We start from the raw sequence: 17466 nt of genomic DNA on the forward strand, positions 1-17466 counted from the left end.
GATTCCTCTACCCTAGACTAGCATAATTAGCCTAGTTTCTTCTCACTCTTTCCAGCCTGACCCACTTGGTTCCCTGTCTTCTAGAGCCATGGCTCCCATCTTTGGCAGCACCTAGAGAGCTCACCTTGAATACAAAGCTAAGGAGTCCTACCTTTGCAAACTCACTCTTGGCCTGCAGACCACCACCATGTTGGTATTTTTCCATAGTTTCTCAAGACCTACTCCGGCCTGGTCAGAAACAGCCTGTAGCTCTCCTAGTCCCTTTCTTCCCAAAGAGCTGGGGCATGATCAGGTGGTGAGGAGAGAGCAGAAGGGTTCTTTTGGGAAGAGAAGAGAAGGGAGGGGAGAGGAGGGTAAGGCAAAGAAGGAGAAAGAAAAGGAGAACGAGGGGAGGAGAGAGCACTTTTTATCCTACATAGGGAGCTGGACCTTGTGCTGACTTTCCTCAGGGCAGAAGGGATGGGGTGGGGACAGCATCCAGAGGATACTCTTAGTCCTTCTCTCTCTGCCCAGGGACACAGGAAGAAGACGCGCGTGTGTGTGTGTGTGTGTGTGTGTGTGTGTGTGTGTGTGTGTGTGTGTGTGTGTTGTCCCCAACTTGTCATAAAGCACAGTCATTTGTTCCTGAGATATTGTGTAGGCTGCCACATTGATAGACTCCAATGAGCTCTTTATTGTTCTTCCCAAGAGTCAAGCGCTAAGCCAATCTCACTGGTGCTGGCTAAAAGGACTTGTGCCTATAGTACCTGCCACTGCTATTCACACTCCTGAGTGAGGACACACCGGCTTATTCCTGGTCTTGCCCTTATCCCCATCAAAGCCCCTCCAGTTCCAGGGCAAAGTCTTGACACTAGCTCCTGGAGTCCTTGACTCACTTAAGTGGCTGGCTCCTCATTTGTTCTGCCATATGCAGAGCAACCCCAAATTACTAGAGAAGCCTGCTATTTATACCGAGTTACTGAGTATCCTCCTCTTCTCTTCCTTGGGCATTCATTGCCCAATCCCTGTGCTAATTGTGAGTAATGATGACCCATCCAGGAATGGGAACCAGAAAGGAGGTCATAACAAGCTGATGAAAGGCTTTCCTTGTGACTTGGGCAAGTCTTTCCTCTTGCTGGCCTATTTTCCCATTGGACCCATGGCTCTCTGGAGGGCATAGGGGCATGGAATAATCTCCTGATTTTTCAAGCTGGATGCACTACATTTTGTTTGTCATGGGCTAGGAGCTCTCCAGAGGCAGTCCTATAGACAGAGATTATCCCCAAGTCCTGGGGTCACAGCTGTGGGAGTCCTAGTCATTGGGGTCCAGCCAACAGCCAGCTGTGGGAAGCTCCTTTGATCCATGTCCCTTGTCCTCTTGTCCCTTGTATTTCCTGGAATGCTACTTGAATCTCTTCATGTGGTCATAACTACTTTGAGGAGGAAGGGATGGCTGTCCTATTGTTTCTGTGCCTCTAGTGTCCATTGCAGGCAGAGGACACACTTGGGGGCATGCACACTCAAGAGATAACAACTTGGAGACAGTTCTATGACCCAAGATGGAGGGAAATACACCTGAGCTTGGTTCTCACCCAATCCCCTCTAGGCAATGCTGCTTTCCTGTGCTCTCCTTGGGCCCTGTTCAACTCTTCCAGAGCTCATCTTATGGCAATAGGATCTGCATGGTCTCTACACTGAAGAAGTTGGCTGTAAGACTCTGCATACACCTCCAGCTTTCCTCAGCCCTATCTGCCACATAACCTTTGCCATGAGGGACTTTTCCTGAGTGATCATAGGTGCCAGAAGCAGATATTCCATGCACACTGGTCAGAGTGGGTATGTCAACCCTGCCGTTGTCCCCTTTCTAACGTCAGGACTCCTGATGGGAGGCCTGTCTTGTTCCAGGTTATGTAGGTGGGTTTCTTGCAGAGATCTCATGCACCATTTACCCCAGCTTCCCACCAGCAAGTCCTCCCCAGACCCCAATACCTGCATCTAGCTTTGCTGCCCCAGCTCACACTTGAGCATTGTGGGTACCGGTGTCTCTTCTTCATCTTCCCTAGATACACATCATGGCTTCACATACTTCCCCACCCCCTACGGCCCCAATCACACCCAATATCCTGTGCCAGCTACCTTGTCCCAGTCTACCACTTTGAATTGTGGCTCCATAGCAGGATCTATCTTCTGAGTGTCTGCAGAGGCTACAGCACCATTCTCTGTGGGGTCCTGGGAAGAGAAGTCACAAAATTACTTACAGGGTAAAGGGAGAGAATGGCCCCCCAATTGCCCCTAGCAAGAGAGCTAAGAATGGGGGAAACCGCATGGGTGGGGCTGGGGTGGGTGGCAGTCAAGAACGACAAGTACTTTTGCATTAGAGACATTAGTGTGGGTGTCATTATTCTTTGTGCTTCTCCCTTACAAAACAAAAACGAAAGATGCAGAAAGATCTGGAAGAGTAAGCAAACCATAAGGAAGTGAGAGTGGCTAGGGGAAACTGCCAAGCCCAGCAAGTATCAGGCAACCCAAGTTACTTCGTGGCCCCCAGGGCACCTGATGGGACTCACCGTGCCACTCCCGATGATGGCCCTCCCTTCCTTTCTCCCTGCTTGGTTACTCAGCAGGCTGTGTGGGTCACAGACTTGCCCATGTGATCACAGGAAAGAAAGGCAGCTGGGAGCCAGGGAGACTGGTCCTCCAGCAATCCCAGCCAGTCAGTGGTCACATGTGGGACAGGACTAGCTGAGTTGTGCCCAAGTGGGCTCAAGGTTAATTTAAACTAGCAAAGAGGTAAAGCCAGAAGGAGATGGAATGTGCTGGGAAAATCACACAGCTTCAGCTAGCTTTGACGTCATGTGGGGTTGGGGCCAGAGAAAGCAGGTTTACTGGGAGGTAAAACTCATGCTTCCATGTAGGAAGGGCAGGGACAGACCTTGCCAGTGGGAGCTTCCCAAGTCCCTGTGTCCCCAAACAACCACAAACCTAGTGGCCCTGGGAAGCCAGATGTCAGCAAGGGGTTTAGGAGTTTTCAGCAGCCAGCTGGGGTTTCTTTTCACTTTTCCGCAGACAGAGTATGCAGCACAGATTATCCTTTAACTCACTATGCAGCCCAATCTGATCTCAAACTCCCCATCCTCTGTGTCAGCCTCCTGATGTCTGGAATTACGGAATGCACCAGCATGCCTAGCAGCATTGGGCTTTGATACTGTGCTTACATTTTTCTTTGCAAATAACCCTAAGAGAACTTGACAGTGATAGTGACCTTGTTGGCATTTTCTAGGGAAAACCTAGTCGAACTCCAGAAGTGGGCTTTTGTAGTCCTACCTTTGTCCTTTGTGCATCTTTGGGTTATTAGACTAATACTTGCACACACACACACACACACACCGCACGCACACACACACACACACGTGTGTGTGTGTGTGTGTGCGTGCGGTGTGTGTGTGTGTGTGTGTGTGTACTATGTGTACTATGTGTGTGTACTATGTGTACATATATATGTATGTATGTATTTTTAAATGAGACAGAGTCTTGTTTTGTTTTGTAGCCCAGGATGGTCTCAAACTTACCATCCTCCTATCTCAGCCTCCCATAGGCTGGGATTACAGATATGTACCACTACACACAGCTTCCATACCTGAATTTTAAAAAGGTCATTTTATTTTTAATTACATGTATGGGTGTGGGCATGTGGATATGAGTGAAGTGCCTGTAGAAGCCAGACGAAGGCATCAGATCCCCTGGAGCTGGAGTTATTGGCAGTTATGAGCTGTCTACTGTGGGTTCTGGGAACCAAACCCAGGGCCTCTGAAAGAGCAGTGTGCACTCTTAACCACTGATCTCCCCAACCCCTTATGACTTTTTTTTTTTTTTTTTTTTTGAGACAGGGTTTCTCTGTGTAGCCCTAGCTATTCTGGAACTCACTCTGTAGATCAGACTGGCCTTAAACTCAGAGATTTACCTGACTCTGCTTCCCAAGTGCTGGGATTAAAGGTGTGCACCACCAACACCTGGCTAACCTTATTTTATTTTAATCTTCTTAAACAATGCATCTTACACTCTCTCGAGGACCAGGAAGAGGGATTTTACAGCACATTCTAAATGGAAACTCCTTAAATATTCCCCATAAGCTGTTTTCTTCCTTCTCTATCAGCAATTTGATTATCTTTCTTTGAAGTTTTTTTGTTTGTTTCTTCGGGGTCTCATTCTAACTCTGGCAGTCCTGGAACTTCCATGGTAGCCCAGACTGACCTAATAGTGGTGGTGTTCTCCCTCCATCGGTCTCCTGAGCACTGGGATTACAGATGTGAGCTACCATGCATGGCCTTAGAATTCTGTTTTAATCTCGAAATGTTCCTGAGGGCTTTAGTCACTGTGCTATCAAGATGTTTATTTTCTTCTGGTTACTCCATGTGATGGCTATTCTTGGTTGTCAACTTGACTGCATCTGGAATAAACTAAAACACAAATGAATGGGCACATCTGTGAGGGATTTTTTTCCCCCTTAATTAAATCATTTGAAGTGGGAAGACCCATTTCTAATCTGGATCTTTGGGTGGAAGATCCACCTTTAATCTGGACCACGTATACGTATATGTATATGTATATATGTATATATGTATATGTATATATCTCTCTGCATGTATGTATATATATGAGAGAGAGATGCATTCTATAAGTTTTGTTCCTCTGAAGAACCCTGACTAATACAATTCTTTCTCACAGTGTTCTAGGCCTTCCCTGCACTATAGTCCTATCCACTCTAAGGCCATCTTTGTAACTTAACAAAGGATGGTCTTAGCTGGGAAGGTCATTTAATGTTTTTATCTATACCACACTCTTCAGACGCTTGGAGCATCATATACAGAACCGATCGGGTGCCCACCTGACACTCCTGCAAACAGAAGGAGAACACAAAGCATCCCACTATCTGACTCTGACTCATGCTTATAGTCTTTGGCACACGTTCTCTTATATTTGGCTGGCTGCCTCCAGATCCTGGAAATCACCCTTGGCTCCTCCCCTCTGGGGCTGCACAATTCCTTCTTTCACCTGACAGGCCTCTAAACATCTGAAGAGAGTCCGTGTTTCCACCTCATGCCGTCTGCTTTCCCTCAGTCCCTCCTGGGATACAACAGGATCTCTAAGCATGCCTTCCAATCATGTTTCTCTCCCAAGGAACATGTGGTGGGCCCATGCAGGGCCGAACAGAACTTGTACCCCCTTCTCGGCCTTGTTTCCGACCAAGGGAACTGAGCAAACATCAAACCTTTTGGCCACCACCCTTTCAGCTCATTCCTTCAGTTTATTGAACCCTGAAGCTTTTCTTGGCGACGGCTGTTGGCATGGGGTTAGAGGGTGTATATGGTTTAGTGGGGTTGGAGGGTGTGTATAGTCAGGAGATTATATAGGTTAATCCTCGCTGTCAGCACGTCTGGATTTGGTCTTATCATGGAAACACACCTCTGGGGTTGTCTATTAGAGTGTTTCCAGGAAAGTTTAACAGTCAGGATGTCTGACTTTCTGACATTGCAACATGATCTTGTCATCTGAAAACATGCTGGGCTGCATATCTTGGGATACATGTGGACCACAGGCTATAGGTTGGACACACCTGGGTTTGGTTAAAGGGGGAAAACTCACTCAGAATATGGGTGGTACCATCCTATGAGCTGGGGTACCAGACTGGATAAAAAAAAAAAGGTGGGAGCGGAGCAGTCATCTCTCTTTGCTTCCTGATGGCAGGTACAAGGTGACCAGCTGCCTCTAACTAGTGTGATGAACTATATCTCCTTAAACTTTTAACTACAATAATCTCTTCCTCTTCTGAGTTGCTTTCTTGTCAGACATTTTTTCACCGCAAAGAGAAAAGTAATGAATGCAGAGGAGATGTGGACCTGCAGGGCTGTTCACAGAGTCATGTGGTGAGGACAGGGTGTGCAGTGCATGGACAAGAGAGGGCCGGCGGTAGTGGAAAACACGAAAGCTGGGGAATGAGGTAATGGGGGAAGGTATGTGGGGACGGGGACCCTTGGTTCCCTACCAGCCCCCACCTTCAGGAACTAGAGGTCTGTAAGTATCACCACCACCTCCACCACCACCACCACCACCACCACAGCCTTCACCACCACCACTTCTTCCAGTTCTTTCGTCACACGGGGTCTCCGCCACATCATTGCTCTCCTGAGGTGAGCGCAAGCATTGTCCTCCACAGATCATCTTTCCAGTGACTTCTCTTCCTGCAATTCTCTTTCCATTATAATTCAAATATCCTTTTCTGTTACGCCCTTGGGTTAACTCCACTCTCCCTCAAATCAAAAGGATAACTTCCCATTTCCTAATATGCCTTACATTATCCTTCTCAAATGTCACCCTGTCTAGGAGACAATGGTTAATAGCTCATGAGTGCTTACTGTATGTTTGGCCCTTTAACCTCTCTAGTAATAATACTGCATGAAGTAGGTGCAATGTTATTCCTAAAGCCTTCTACCTAGTAAGGAGTAGAACCAGTAATGGGACTCCAGCAGCTTCTCTTTCCCATCATGCTCTTCTTCCCTTGCCATCTAAGTCAGAGATGACCTCTTCACTGTCCTCTGTGGCATCATTTCTTACCTCTACTTGTTTTCAAACATTCGGGTAATTATCATTTGTTCAATGGCTTATATCAGGGACCTTTGGATTGCTGCTTTCTGTTTCTCTAGCTGGATCCTTTTTTTTTTTTTTTTTTTTTTTTTGCGAGAGAGGGTTTCTCTGTGGCTTTGGAGGCTGCACTGGAACTAACTCTTGTAGACCAGGCTGGTCTCGAACTCACAGAGATCCACCTGCCTCTGCCTCCCGAGTGCTGGGATTAAAGGTGTGCGCCACCAATGCCCGGCTCTAGCTGGATTCTTGCAGAAACTGAATGTTATACCCACATGGCCTCAGTGGGCTCATACTTAACAAAACAGCCAAAGCCTCTTGAGACTTCCTGCCACATGGTAGGGCCAGGTGCTGGGTATGGATAAGGGCTTATGTTCTTGGAGATGTTAAATAAATGGAGTGTTGTACACTGTTGTACAGTGAGGAATATGGTTCTTTGAGAAAGTGGTGTCCCCATGACACTGAACACATGATGCTGGCGTGCTACTCTAGGCTGGCCAGGGTAAGTAGTGTCCGCACACAAGGGTGATTATAATGATGAAAACTCTATGGACATAGATTGTCTGAGTAGAGATAAGACTCATATGAAATACCAGTGTTTTTCCCACAAATAAAAGTATTTTTAAAGATGACGATCAGCAACACTTCACAAATAAGAGGAGATTCAATGTCAAATACATAGGAAATGCAGGTTTCTAGCATAAAGGGCAGTTCTTCTAAAAAAAAAAGGCAGGTGACAACTTTATATTAACGCTGGAAACAAAAGGTTCTATTTAAAAAAATAGTGCAAAAAAATCAAAGTAAAGTCTCACTTCATGAACATTCATTTTTCATAGTTGTTCCCTCAATTCAAATGAGTTGATGAGGGACTCTAGAGAGAAGCTGTAAGAGAAAATAGAGCAAGTATTCACTCTGAACCAATTCTAAGGCTCTACTTGGAAAATTATTGAAAGTCCAGTTGTACAGAGAGATGATGGCTACAAATGGAAACAAAACTGTTAAGTCTGTACTGTTCAGTTCAGAAAATTCTGTTTTAAATGAGAGAAGTGAGGGACAGCCACTCTGGGATCCACTCTTCCTAAGAGCCAGGAGACAGAGCTTGTTGCCACATGACAGTGTGACTCACCAGCTCCCATCCCAGTGGTAGTAGCCAGGGGCTCTTTCCGAAGAGTTCCGTTGAGTCATGGACAAAGCCCAGAGTGAGGCTGACAATGGGAGCACACTGACCATGATGGACAAGAGGGACAAAATGGAAGGGACAGGTGTGATCTCTTCCTGTCTTTCTCTTCTGCTGCCCCAGCTAATTAGATCTCAAGGAGGCCTGCTGGCCATTGGGCAGCATTGTCACAAGTGTCACGTACAATTCCTGGAGTGACCTCATAAACAAAGTACTTCCTGGGTGGCTTTATGGGACAACACCCTTCTCTGGCAGCGGCACAAGTCAGTATCACCAGACATAATAGGTATCCAACATAGGAAGAGACTCCAAAGAGAGCTAGGGCCAGCCACACATTGACATCACCTGCAGAGGAACATTTTGGATCAGAAATGTTCCCCCAGCATGTCTTTCATTAGTAATTTTCTCAAGACAAGCTGTGAGATTCCAGAAGGTCTATAAAACCTTCTCTACACGTGGACAAAAGACCCTCTACAGATGAGTTTCCCTGGTCTCAGTCCCAGGGGCTCGAGGAACTGAAGCCTACCAGCAACACTGTCACACACAGTACACATGTAGCTCCTGTTTTCCAGGCCAGTGTTTATTTTGTAGTCGGGTTGGGCACACCCTTGCATTCCACAAGCAAACACCACCCATGAATCAGAAGTGTGCAAAGGTCGCCCCAGGGAAATAGGGTACAACCCTAACTTTTAAAGTCTTTAAACATTTTTATTTTTGGAAACTTCCACAATGCATTTAAGATTTTCTTGATCCTGGAAGGATGCCAAAGGGACCTTTATAAACTAATAAAGAATCCCAAAGCAAAGAAAACTGTTCTGGTTGATGCCTTTAGGTTAGACAAGTTTCAGTATTTGGGGAGGAAGATGAGTAATTTTATAGTTATAATTATACTGGCTTTCACAAAAATGATTAACACATGTACTAATTGGAGTGACAACAGTAGGCGTCCTTTCCACCTATGTCATGGGACAGCTTTCTTCTTTAGGGGAAGAGGACCCTGAGACAGGATCTATGTTATGGGACAGCTTTCTTCTTTAGGGGAAGAGGACCCTGAGACAGGATCTATGTCATGAGACAGCTTTCTTCTTTAGGAGAAGAGGACCCTGAGACAGGATCTATGTCATGGGACAGCTTTCTTCTTTAGGAGAAGAGGACCCTGAGACAGGATCTTGCTATGAAGTCCAGGCTGGACTTGAACTCATATCTTTCTGCTTGAGGCTCCTGGCTGATGAGGTTACAGGAACTCATACTTGGCAAGTGACCACTTTCTCATAGGATCCACTTAAGGGACATGAGACAGTCCTGTGTATTTGTGTTCCTCCCAAATTCTCTGCTATGGGAAGATGCACAGGTGCTCACATTCCTTCTACCTTATTTGCTTGTTGATTGCCTCTCAAGCTACATTGGGAGCTCCTCAAGATGTGGGCCCTTCTGGCCTTGCCCATTCTGAGGCACTGGCCCCAGAATAGCACTCAAATAATTGCTAAATGAGAGGATCCAGTATAATGTATACACAGATGAATGGCCTGTTTAGGTGTGAAGATATGAAGGGGGTTCATAAATGGTCAGGATGGCAGAAGACTGCTTTGGTGACTTCTACAGGCTGCATTTTCTTGGAAAGAGAAAGACAGCTAGGAGAAGTCACCAATGCAACCTGCCAAGGTGCTGGCATAGGCTGGCTCTGTACCTTCCCAGCTAAGAGTCCTGGATCTGCTGGACAGTATTCTGTGGAGAGTGAGGTAGGCATTCTGACTTCCTTAAGTCTTGCCAGCAAAGTCTGCGGCCACATGGAAGAGAACCCTACAGACAGCAGCACCTGCCACAGTTTCTCCTAGCTCAATGCCAATCACTGGCTGGCTGTGGGGTGTCACTTGCTCTTGTGGCCACAGTCCTGCTTATATCTCTTGGTTTTCCTCCCAAGCCAGTTCTCTCACATCAAGTTCAGCCCCACCAGACCCAAATACACACATGGCAGGTGTTCCCTGGCAGTCCCTGAAGGTCCCAGGCATTCTAACTCCGTTTCCATTTTCAGAAGCTAAGTAGGTGACAGTATCAATTAGACTAGGGTGTGGCTCATGGCTCAGACTGCTTTTGCTCAGAGACAAATTCTATGCAGGAATAGTCTTTACTTCCAAAACTGAGACATGTGTGCATGGATTTTCTTTCAAACCAGAGCCACCAAGAAACAACTCAGTGTATGAGTTACTTTTCTCATTGCTTTGGTAAGATACCAGACAAAAGGGTGTGGTTACTTTGGCTCTGGTGTGAGGATGTGGCACCTTGTGGTGGGGAAGGCTTGGTGGCAGAAGCATGAGGCCGATGGTTACATTGTGTCCACAGTCAGGAAGCAGAGAGATGGATGCTGGAGCTCAGTTCACTTTTTTCTTTTTATTCAGTGACACCAACATTCAGGGCAGGTCTCTGATTAGTTAAATCTTTCCAGAAATCTCTCCCTCCCCCCAGTACGTCTAAATCCCTTCATGTTGATAATGAAGATTAAGCATCACTCTCAGACAGAGGCATGGGATACCTTTTGCTACAAGCATTGGAACAGAGAAGGAAGGCAGGCAGGAAGGGTAGTACTATTCAATGCCTGATGTCCCATGATCTTGAGCTCAGGGAGAATGATGGGGATGAACACACTATAGAGAAACAGAGGACCATGTCCTATGATGAGGGGCCAGCTCTGACATAGGTCCAGGTCATGGGAGATGGGGACCTGTTTCATTACAATGTGATTTCTAAGATGATCCAGGAAAGTAGATTTTTATATGAAATTTCTAGAATTTTTTCTCTCTCCCACTTCTTACGCATGCTTGGAAAATGCTCTACTGAATTCTAGCCTCAGCCTTGGACTTGCATTTTTTTTTTAACAAATTCTGTGGTTCAAACTGACATACAGGAATATAAACACAGCCCTTGGTGTGGCTGTTGGAAAACTCTTAGTGAGCTGCTAAATGTGGGTACCCTATTCATTGAGAAGGAGGCGCAGGGATAGCTAAGAATAAGGATTTTGTTCTCCATGTTCCCCGAATGAGGACTCTAGATGGGGAGGCTGGGCTGCACCCACAGGGAAAAAGCCTGCAGGGAACCCTGTGCCTAGCTCCTGGGTGGCTTGGGTGATAGGCTGACGCTTGAAGAGCCAGGGTCTTAAGGTACATGAAGGGAGACCCTGGACTTCCTCCTCCCTCCAATACAGAATGGCAAGGATCAACTTCAAGAGAAGCCAGGGGCTTTATGTGGTGGTAAATGCTCATTTTTACTTGTGTTCCTTCCCTTGTCTCTGGGAAGGAACCACAGGCCATACATCAACCATGTTACCTGCAGGGTCTCACTTCCCTGGAGAAACACCCTTCCCCACTCACAATCCTCCTAACCTCTGGCACTGCAGAATCAGATCTTATTTGTAAATATAGAATTAAGATGGAAATAAAGGGGGGGGACTAGGGTATGTGCGGATGAAACTGATATTATTATTATTATTATTATTATTATTATTATTATTATTATTGGGTTTCTTTAAACATGCAATTTTTTAAATATTTTATTTATTATGTATACAACATTCTGCTTCCATGTATATCTGCACACTAGAAGAGGGCACCAAATCTCTTAACGGATGGTTGTGAGCCACCATGTGGTTGCTGGGAATTGAACTCAGGACCTCTGGAAGAGCAGTCAGTGCTCTCAACCTCTGAGCCATCTCTCCAGCCCTATTATTGAGTTTTTTGAGACAGGGTTTCTCTGCATTGGTTTGGAGCCTGTCCTGGAACTCGCTCTGTAGACTAGGCTGGCCTCGAACTCACAAAGATCTGCCTGCCTCTGAGTGCTGGGATTAAAGGTGTACACCACCAACGCCCAGCTATGACTGATATTCTTATATAATGGGGGAAACTTCAATGCAATGGGGTACTATAGGGAGAAATGGTATGTGAAGATTAAGGCACAGACAGGGAAGATATGTCAGGAAGACAAGGAAAACCATTCTGACAGAGATCTTCCAGAAGCTGTGGTGATGCCTGGAATGCAGCCTCTCACTGCCCTCAGAGTCATCTGAGAGGAAAGCCTAAACTGGGGGATTGCTTAAATCACGATGACCTGTGGACATGTCTTCGTGGGATTGTCTTGTTGGTTAGTGGAGGAGGGCCTAGCCCACAGTGGGCAGTGTCATCTCCTAGGTAGGTAGTCCTGGGCTGTATAAAAAAGCTAACTAAACATGAACCAGCAAGCAGCATTTCTCCATGGATTCCTATTTGAATTCCCACCCTGACTTCCCTCAGTGATGGACTGTGACCTGGAAGATGAAATAAACCCTTTCCTCCTCTAAGTTGCTTTGGGTTGGAGTGTTTAATCACAGGAACAGAGATGAAACTAGAACCCTATGATACCTTGGCCATGGTTTTCTGGGTTCTAAGACTCTGAGATGATACATTCCTATTGTCTAAAACACCTACTCTACAATAATTTGTCATGGAATCTAGTGGAAAGTCATTAAAGTCTTCCTCAGTGTCTCTTGGGATCCAGACAAGGCCACAGGGGAAGAGGGAATTCACTATGAGATAAAATCACACTGGAGGAGACAGTAAAAGTGACCCTATGCTGAGATGTTGGGAAGCAGAGTCTCCTGACCAACACAGCCCTTCTCCCTGGCCCTCAGTGTAACTCATGCATAGCTCTTAGAAGGGACATTTAACTGTTTCCCTCCCTGGCTTAGAAGTAACCTGTTCCTGCTTCTTTAAGGCCTAAGAAGTAACTCCCCAAAGTTTTCTCCACTTAGAAGTATTGTGCATCACGGGCAGGCTATGCTTGGGGATGAGGGGCAGGAGGTCACACACTGCTGCTCTCTTTAACACCAACCTTGTTCTTTGTACTTCCCATCTCCTGCCCTGCTGCAAAGCTCTTGGGACAGCCATGACATCTCCAAGGAGAGCCAGCATCTCAGTGGTCTCAACATACATCTCCTTGAGGGACTGGCAGGAGGTTCTGTAGACAGGAAACTGAGGACCAGGAGGATCAGGTAAGCAATGCAAGATCTCTCAGACGATTAGTCTCTGGGAAGATTCTGCTCTGGGAGGGATGTACTGGGATGTCTCCAAACCCCTAGCCAGGGTCCCTGTGTCAGCCCCCAGCACTCCTCCAGTCCTGACCCTGTCTTCCCTAGAGAGGGTGTGCTTGGAGGGTTTATGGGGAGAGAACAGTGAAGAACAACAGAAAGCCTGCGTGCTGCAGCGCAAACAAACAAATCCAGCATACAGGCCATCTGAAAGGAGGCACTGTATGACAGGCGGGGGCTGCAGAGGGAGGGGGGACCACATAAAGGAATGTTGTTTGAGAAAGCTGGGGCTGGGCACCAAGGGATGGACAGATGTCCTTTTATCCCTCAGCCTGGGTTGTGCTTGAAAACCCTTTCTGTGAAATGAGACTGGTGCCCCTGGCCCTGTGTCCGCTGCCTCCACCCCCTGCAGGCACAGAGGAGGTGGTGGCTTTCACACACACCTGGTAGCACACTGCCCAGGGCTGGGTGTAAGGGGGCAGGCCCCAGAGAGAAAGATGACAGTGCCAGGGCCTTCTGGATAGAAAGAACCTTCTTTGCTAGGAAGGCTTTGTGTTGACAAGCCCACCCTCAAGGGCTCCCCAGGAGTGAGCTCCTGGGAGTTGGCTGTTTAGAGAGCTGGAAACTTTAATAGCAATGAGTGTGGCAGAGCCCGCTAGCTTCTCCTTCCAAGAAGATGCTCTCTGTTTCCCTGTGTCCAAATCAGAAGCAGGTCCTTCAGGACCATCTCTGGCCAGTCTTTTGTGTACCTTGATGGTCACATCTGACAACTGACGAGCCACTGGACCCCCAAAGGAGGACCATGATGACCCTCTCCATAGCCAAGGTGGGGTTTGTCTACTCACCAGACTGTTGTGGCCACCGGTAGGTTGCCATGTGCCGTGGACGCCACCACTCACATGCCCATATAGACAGCACACCATTAATTCCAGCACTTGGAAGGTAGAGGCAGGCAGATCTCTGTGAGTTAAGAGGACAGCCTGGTCTACAGAGTGAGTTCCCAACTAGTTAGGGCTACGTGGTGAGATCATGTCTGAAGATCAAAACCAAACCAAACCAAAACAGACCTTGCGAAGAGTTACCTTGTTAAATTTTATTCTAAATTGTATCTTAGGATTTTTATTGCCCTGACAAAACACCATGACCAAAACAACTTGGGGAGGAAAGGGTTTATTTCTGCTTACAGTCCCACATCAAAGTCCTTCACTGAAGGAAGTCAGGGCAGGCACTTAAACAGGGCAAGACCCTGGAGGCAGGAGCTGATGGAGAGGCAATGGAGGAGTGCTGCTTACTGGCTTGCTCCTCATGGCTTGCTCAGCCTGCTTTCCTATTATCCCAGGACCATCAATCACTCCAGGAGTGGCACTGCCCATAGTAAGATGGCATTCCCACACATCAATTACTAATAAAGAAAATGCCCTACAGACTTGCTTACAGGTAAATCTTTTGGAGGCACTTTCTCAAGTGAGATTCCCTTTTCCCAAATGACTCTAGCTTGTGTTTAGTTGACATAAACTAGACATCACACATAGCCATGTATGGTTAGTGGCTACCACCAACAGCAAGCTCCAATCTCATGTGTTCAATTACTATTTGAAAAGCTTCCTTGGCATCTTAAACCAATATGGTCCCAGTGAACATTAACCTCCCCACCCAAACCCAGTTCTGTCTCCATAAATCAAGCTGCTTACTCCCTCACATCAAAACCATTGGCTACACCCAAGCCTCCTCCCTCTTTCAATTTCAATATTTAAGTCACCAGTTAGTTTTAGTGGTTCTGTGACCAAGACTATCCCAGACTCTCCACATTCTCATAGCTAGGCCAGTCCAGGCTCCCCAGCCTGGGTACCACAGATGACCTCAAACTCTCTGACTCCCTTCAATCTACCACATGGTAGATCAAACTAATGAAGTCCCCTTCTCCAGCCTTCTGCTTAAAGCCTTCTAGTAGCTGCCTGCTATTCTTAGAAATTAAATCTCCATCTCTGATGGTGGTCTCTGATAGAAGCCCTGGTCACTTCCCACTTGCCCCTCCTCCATACTTACTCTCACTCACAACAGCCCCTCCTGCTCATACCACAGGCTCTTTGACCTTCCTGCTCCGTCCACCTGAAAGGGTTTTTGCACAGTTCTTTGGCAGTTCCCTTTCAGCTCCTAAATATCAAATCTTTAGGGATGCCTTTTATGACTACCTCTGTCTGCTGGGGCTGCCACTCTGTCACACCCCCAGTTGAAGAGACATTATGGATTCTATTATTCTGTTGTATATGCAGAATATTTTTATTTTGTTACAGTACTTACCACCACCTGCAAACTGTTGTATCTGTCCCTGCCCACTGCCAGGTAAGTTCCACAGGAAGAGGACCCAGTGGTCTTTTTTTTTTTTAAAGATGTATTTATTGTATTATGTATACAGTGTTCTGTCTGCATGTACCCCTGCAGGCCATAAGAGGGCACCAGATCTCATAACGCATGGTTGTGAATCACCATGTGGTTGCTAGGAATTGGGTGCGGTACCTCTGGAAGAGCAGCCAAGTGCTCTTAACCACTGAGCCATCTCTCCAGGCCCCACAGTGGTCTTTTTGTCCCGAGCAACAAGCACCAAAGGAAATATCCAGAATGTTTGTCGTTGTAAAGAAGAAAATGTAATGGAAAAAAAAATGAGTGGAGAAGGCAACCTTGAGAATCCCTGGGATCACCTGAAGTCTTGGTCAGTCCTGCCTTTGGAGCCAACCTGTCCATCACTGTCTAGGGCAAGTGTCTGAGGTCCAGGAATAGACAGGATAAGATGATCAGCCCTGGCCATGAGGAAGGGCAACCTTGTACAACCAGAGTATTGCTAATTCTCTGGCTCCTCTAGCAAGCAGGAGTTCTTGCCTGAGGAGGTTCAAGCACTCATAACACATTTTAAAACCGTCTGCCCACTTTCACCTGGCAGAAATCTACCTGCTTCTTAGTAGCAGGGACTCTTGGCTGCAGTTTATCCACACATTCTGTTTTCCAGATCTCATTGCTGCCACACAGAGTTCCATGATAGGAAGCAGAGAGCAAGGAGACCACAGCTCTGTAAAGTGAAGTGACTTGTTCAGACTCGAGCCATTAAGATACAGAATCAGCATGATGGCACCTTCTTTGAGATTCAGCCCAAGGCTCTATCCCAGGGGACAAAAGTGGAGGTAGTTGAGTAATATTCGCTCAGTAACTTCCTAAGCCAAGCTTATTTTGCTGGTTCTTTGATAAACCTGAAGCCCAGACTCAGCCAAGCCCAGCACTTGCCCTTTCTCCACCTCCAACCCTTGGGTTTCCAGAACAGTGGTTGCAAACATGGTGGTGCTCTGGAGTTACATGGAGTACCTGCTACAAACACATACCTCGGACCTTTCCTCCAGAGAGTCTGACTTTTTAGGTTTGGAGAGTAGAATCAAGCAATCAAAATTCTCATATTCTCCCTCTCATCCTAAAGCATTCCTGAGTTGCATGTTTTTACACTCAGGTGATATCTTTAGCGTGGAGGAATCATATTCCATTCCCCCAAATTCATATTCACCCTGTGAATAGGACTGTTTGGAAGTGAAGTCTTTGAGGTCACATTAAGTCTGGATGGGCTTCATTTCAGCACAAATGATATCCTCACCAGAGCAGTGAAACTTGGAGACACAAACAAAGAACCACAAGAAAAACCCTGTGAAGATGGAGCCAATCGTTGCTCGGTTTATAAGCCAAGATTGCCAAAATGGTGGCCCTTCCAGAGGCTGGGATTTACATGTGGGGCCTTCAGAAGAGACCGATCCTGTTGACATCTTTATTTCAGATGTCACAAGGGACTGTGAGAATACATTTCTGTTGTTTTTAGGCACCTAGAGTGGTGCTTTGTGATGCAAACATCTGGGAAAGAAACTAACACGACATCACTGGAAGTATGACCTTTGGCTGCATGTAACCATGGCTGTGCTGTTTTATTTTACTTCCCTGCTCCTCCTTTAAGGGCACATCAGTGCTCGATCTCCACAAGGTAAATACTTAAGTATTTCTTACCAACATTTCCCTATGGAATTAAAAAAGCATGCAACACAGCTGAATCATACCACCAGCACCTCATCTCTTTATCTCATCGTTCATATTCTATCATCTTTGTTTTGAGATGGTGCTAACGTAGCTTGCTTCCCCACCGCCCCCAAGCATGGGGGTTACAGGTGTGCAGCACTATGACTTGGACTCATTTAAATGGTGCCTGGGATTGAACCCAGGGCTTTGTGCATGCTAGGCAAGCACTCTATTAACTGAGCTCCATTCCCAATCCTCTACTTGCTCTTTTAAAAGCTTGTATAGCTTCACTCATGGAATTTCAACAACATAGTGCCTAAACAAGACCTGGATAATTCCGGTACAGGTTGACATTGCAACTTAGATGGGAGGAATCTTATAGACCCCACCCCTAGACAACATACTACACACAAAAATCAACTGTAAAGAGAGGGAGAACTAATCTTCCCCAGAGATGAGTCCTCTAACTAGTTTTCCAATACCAAGTGGTCAGCCCTAAAAATGTGAATACAAGCAACACCAAATGGGCTTGTAGGTTGTACTTATATTTATTCATGTGTGTGCACGTGTGTGA

The 17466-nt window shown here is 46.4% G+C and overlaps 1 protein-coding gene across 1 annotated transcript in view; it reads right to left on the bottom strand.

The window, feature by feature from the left end:
* The window catches only part of Fa2h (fatty acid 2-hydroxylase), a 54167-nt gene that overhangs the window by 20108 nt on the left and 16593 nt on the right, over positions 1-17466 (bottom strand). Inside the window, exon 2 of the mRNA XM_027406034.2 lies at positions 2116-2208. Within this exon, the coding sequence (XP_027261835.2) occupies positions 2116-2208 (93 nt within the window). The remainder of the gene's footprint in view (positions 1-2115; positions 2209-17466) is intronic.

This window comes from Cricetulus griseus, chromosome 3 (genome assembly GCF_003668045.3).
Source record: "Cricetulus griseus strain 17A/GY chromosome 3, alternate assembly CriGri-PICRH-1.0, whole genome shotgun sequence".
Lineage (NCBI taxonomy): Eukaryota > Metazoa > Chordata > Mammalia > Rodentia > Cricetidae > Cricetulus > Cricetulus griseus.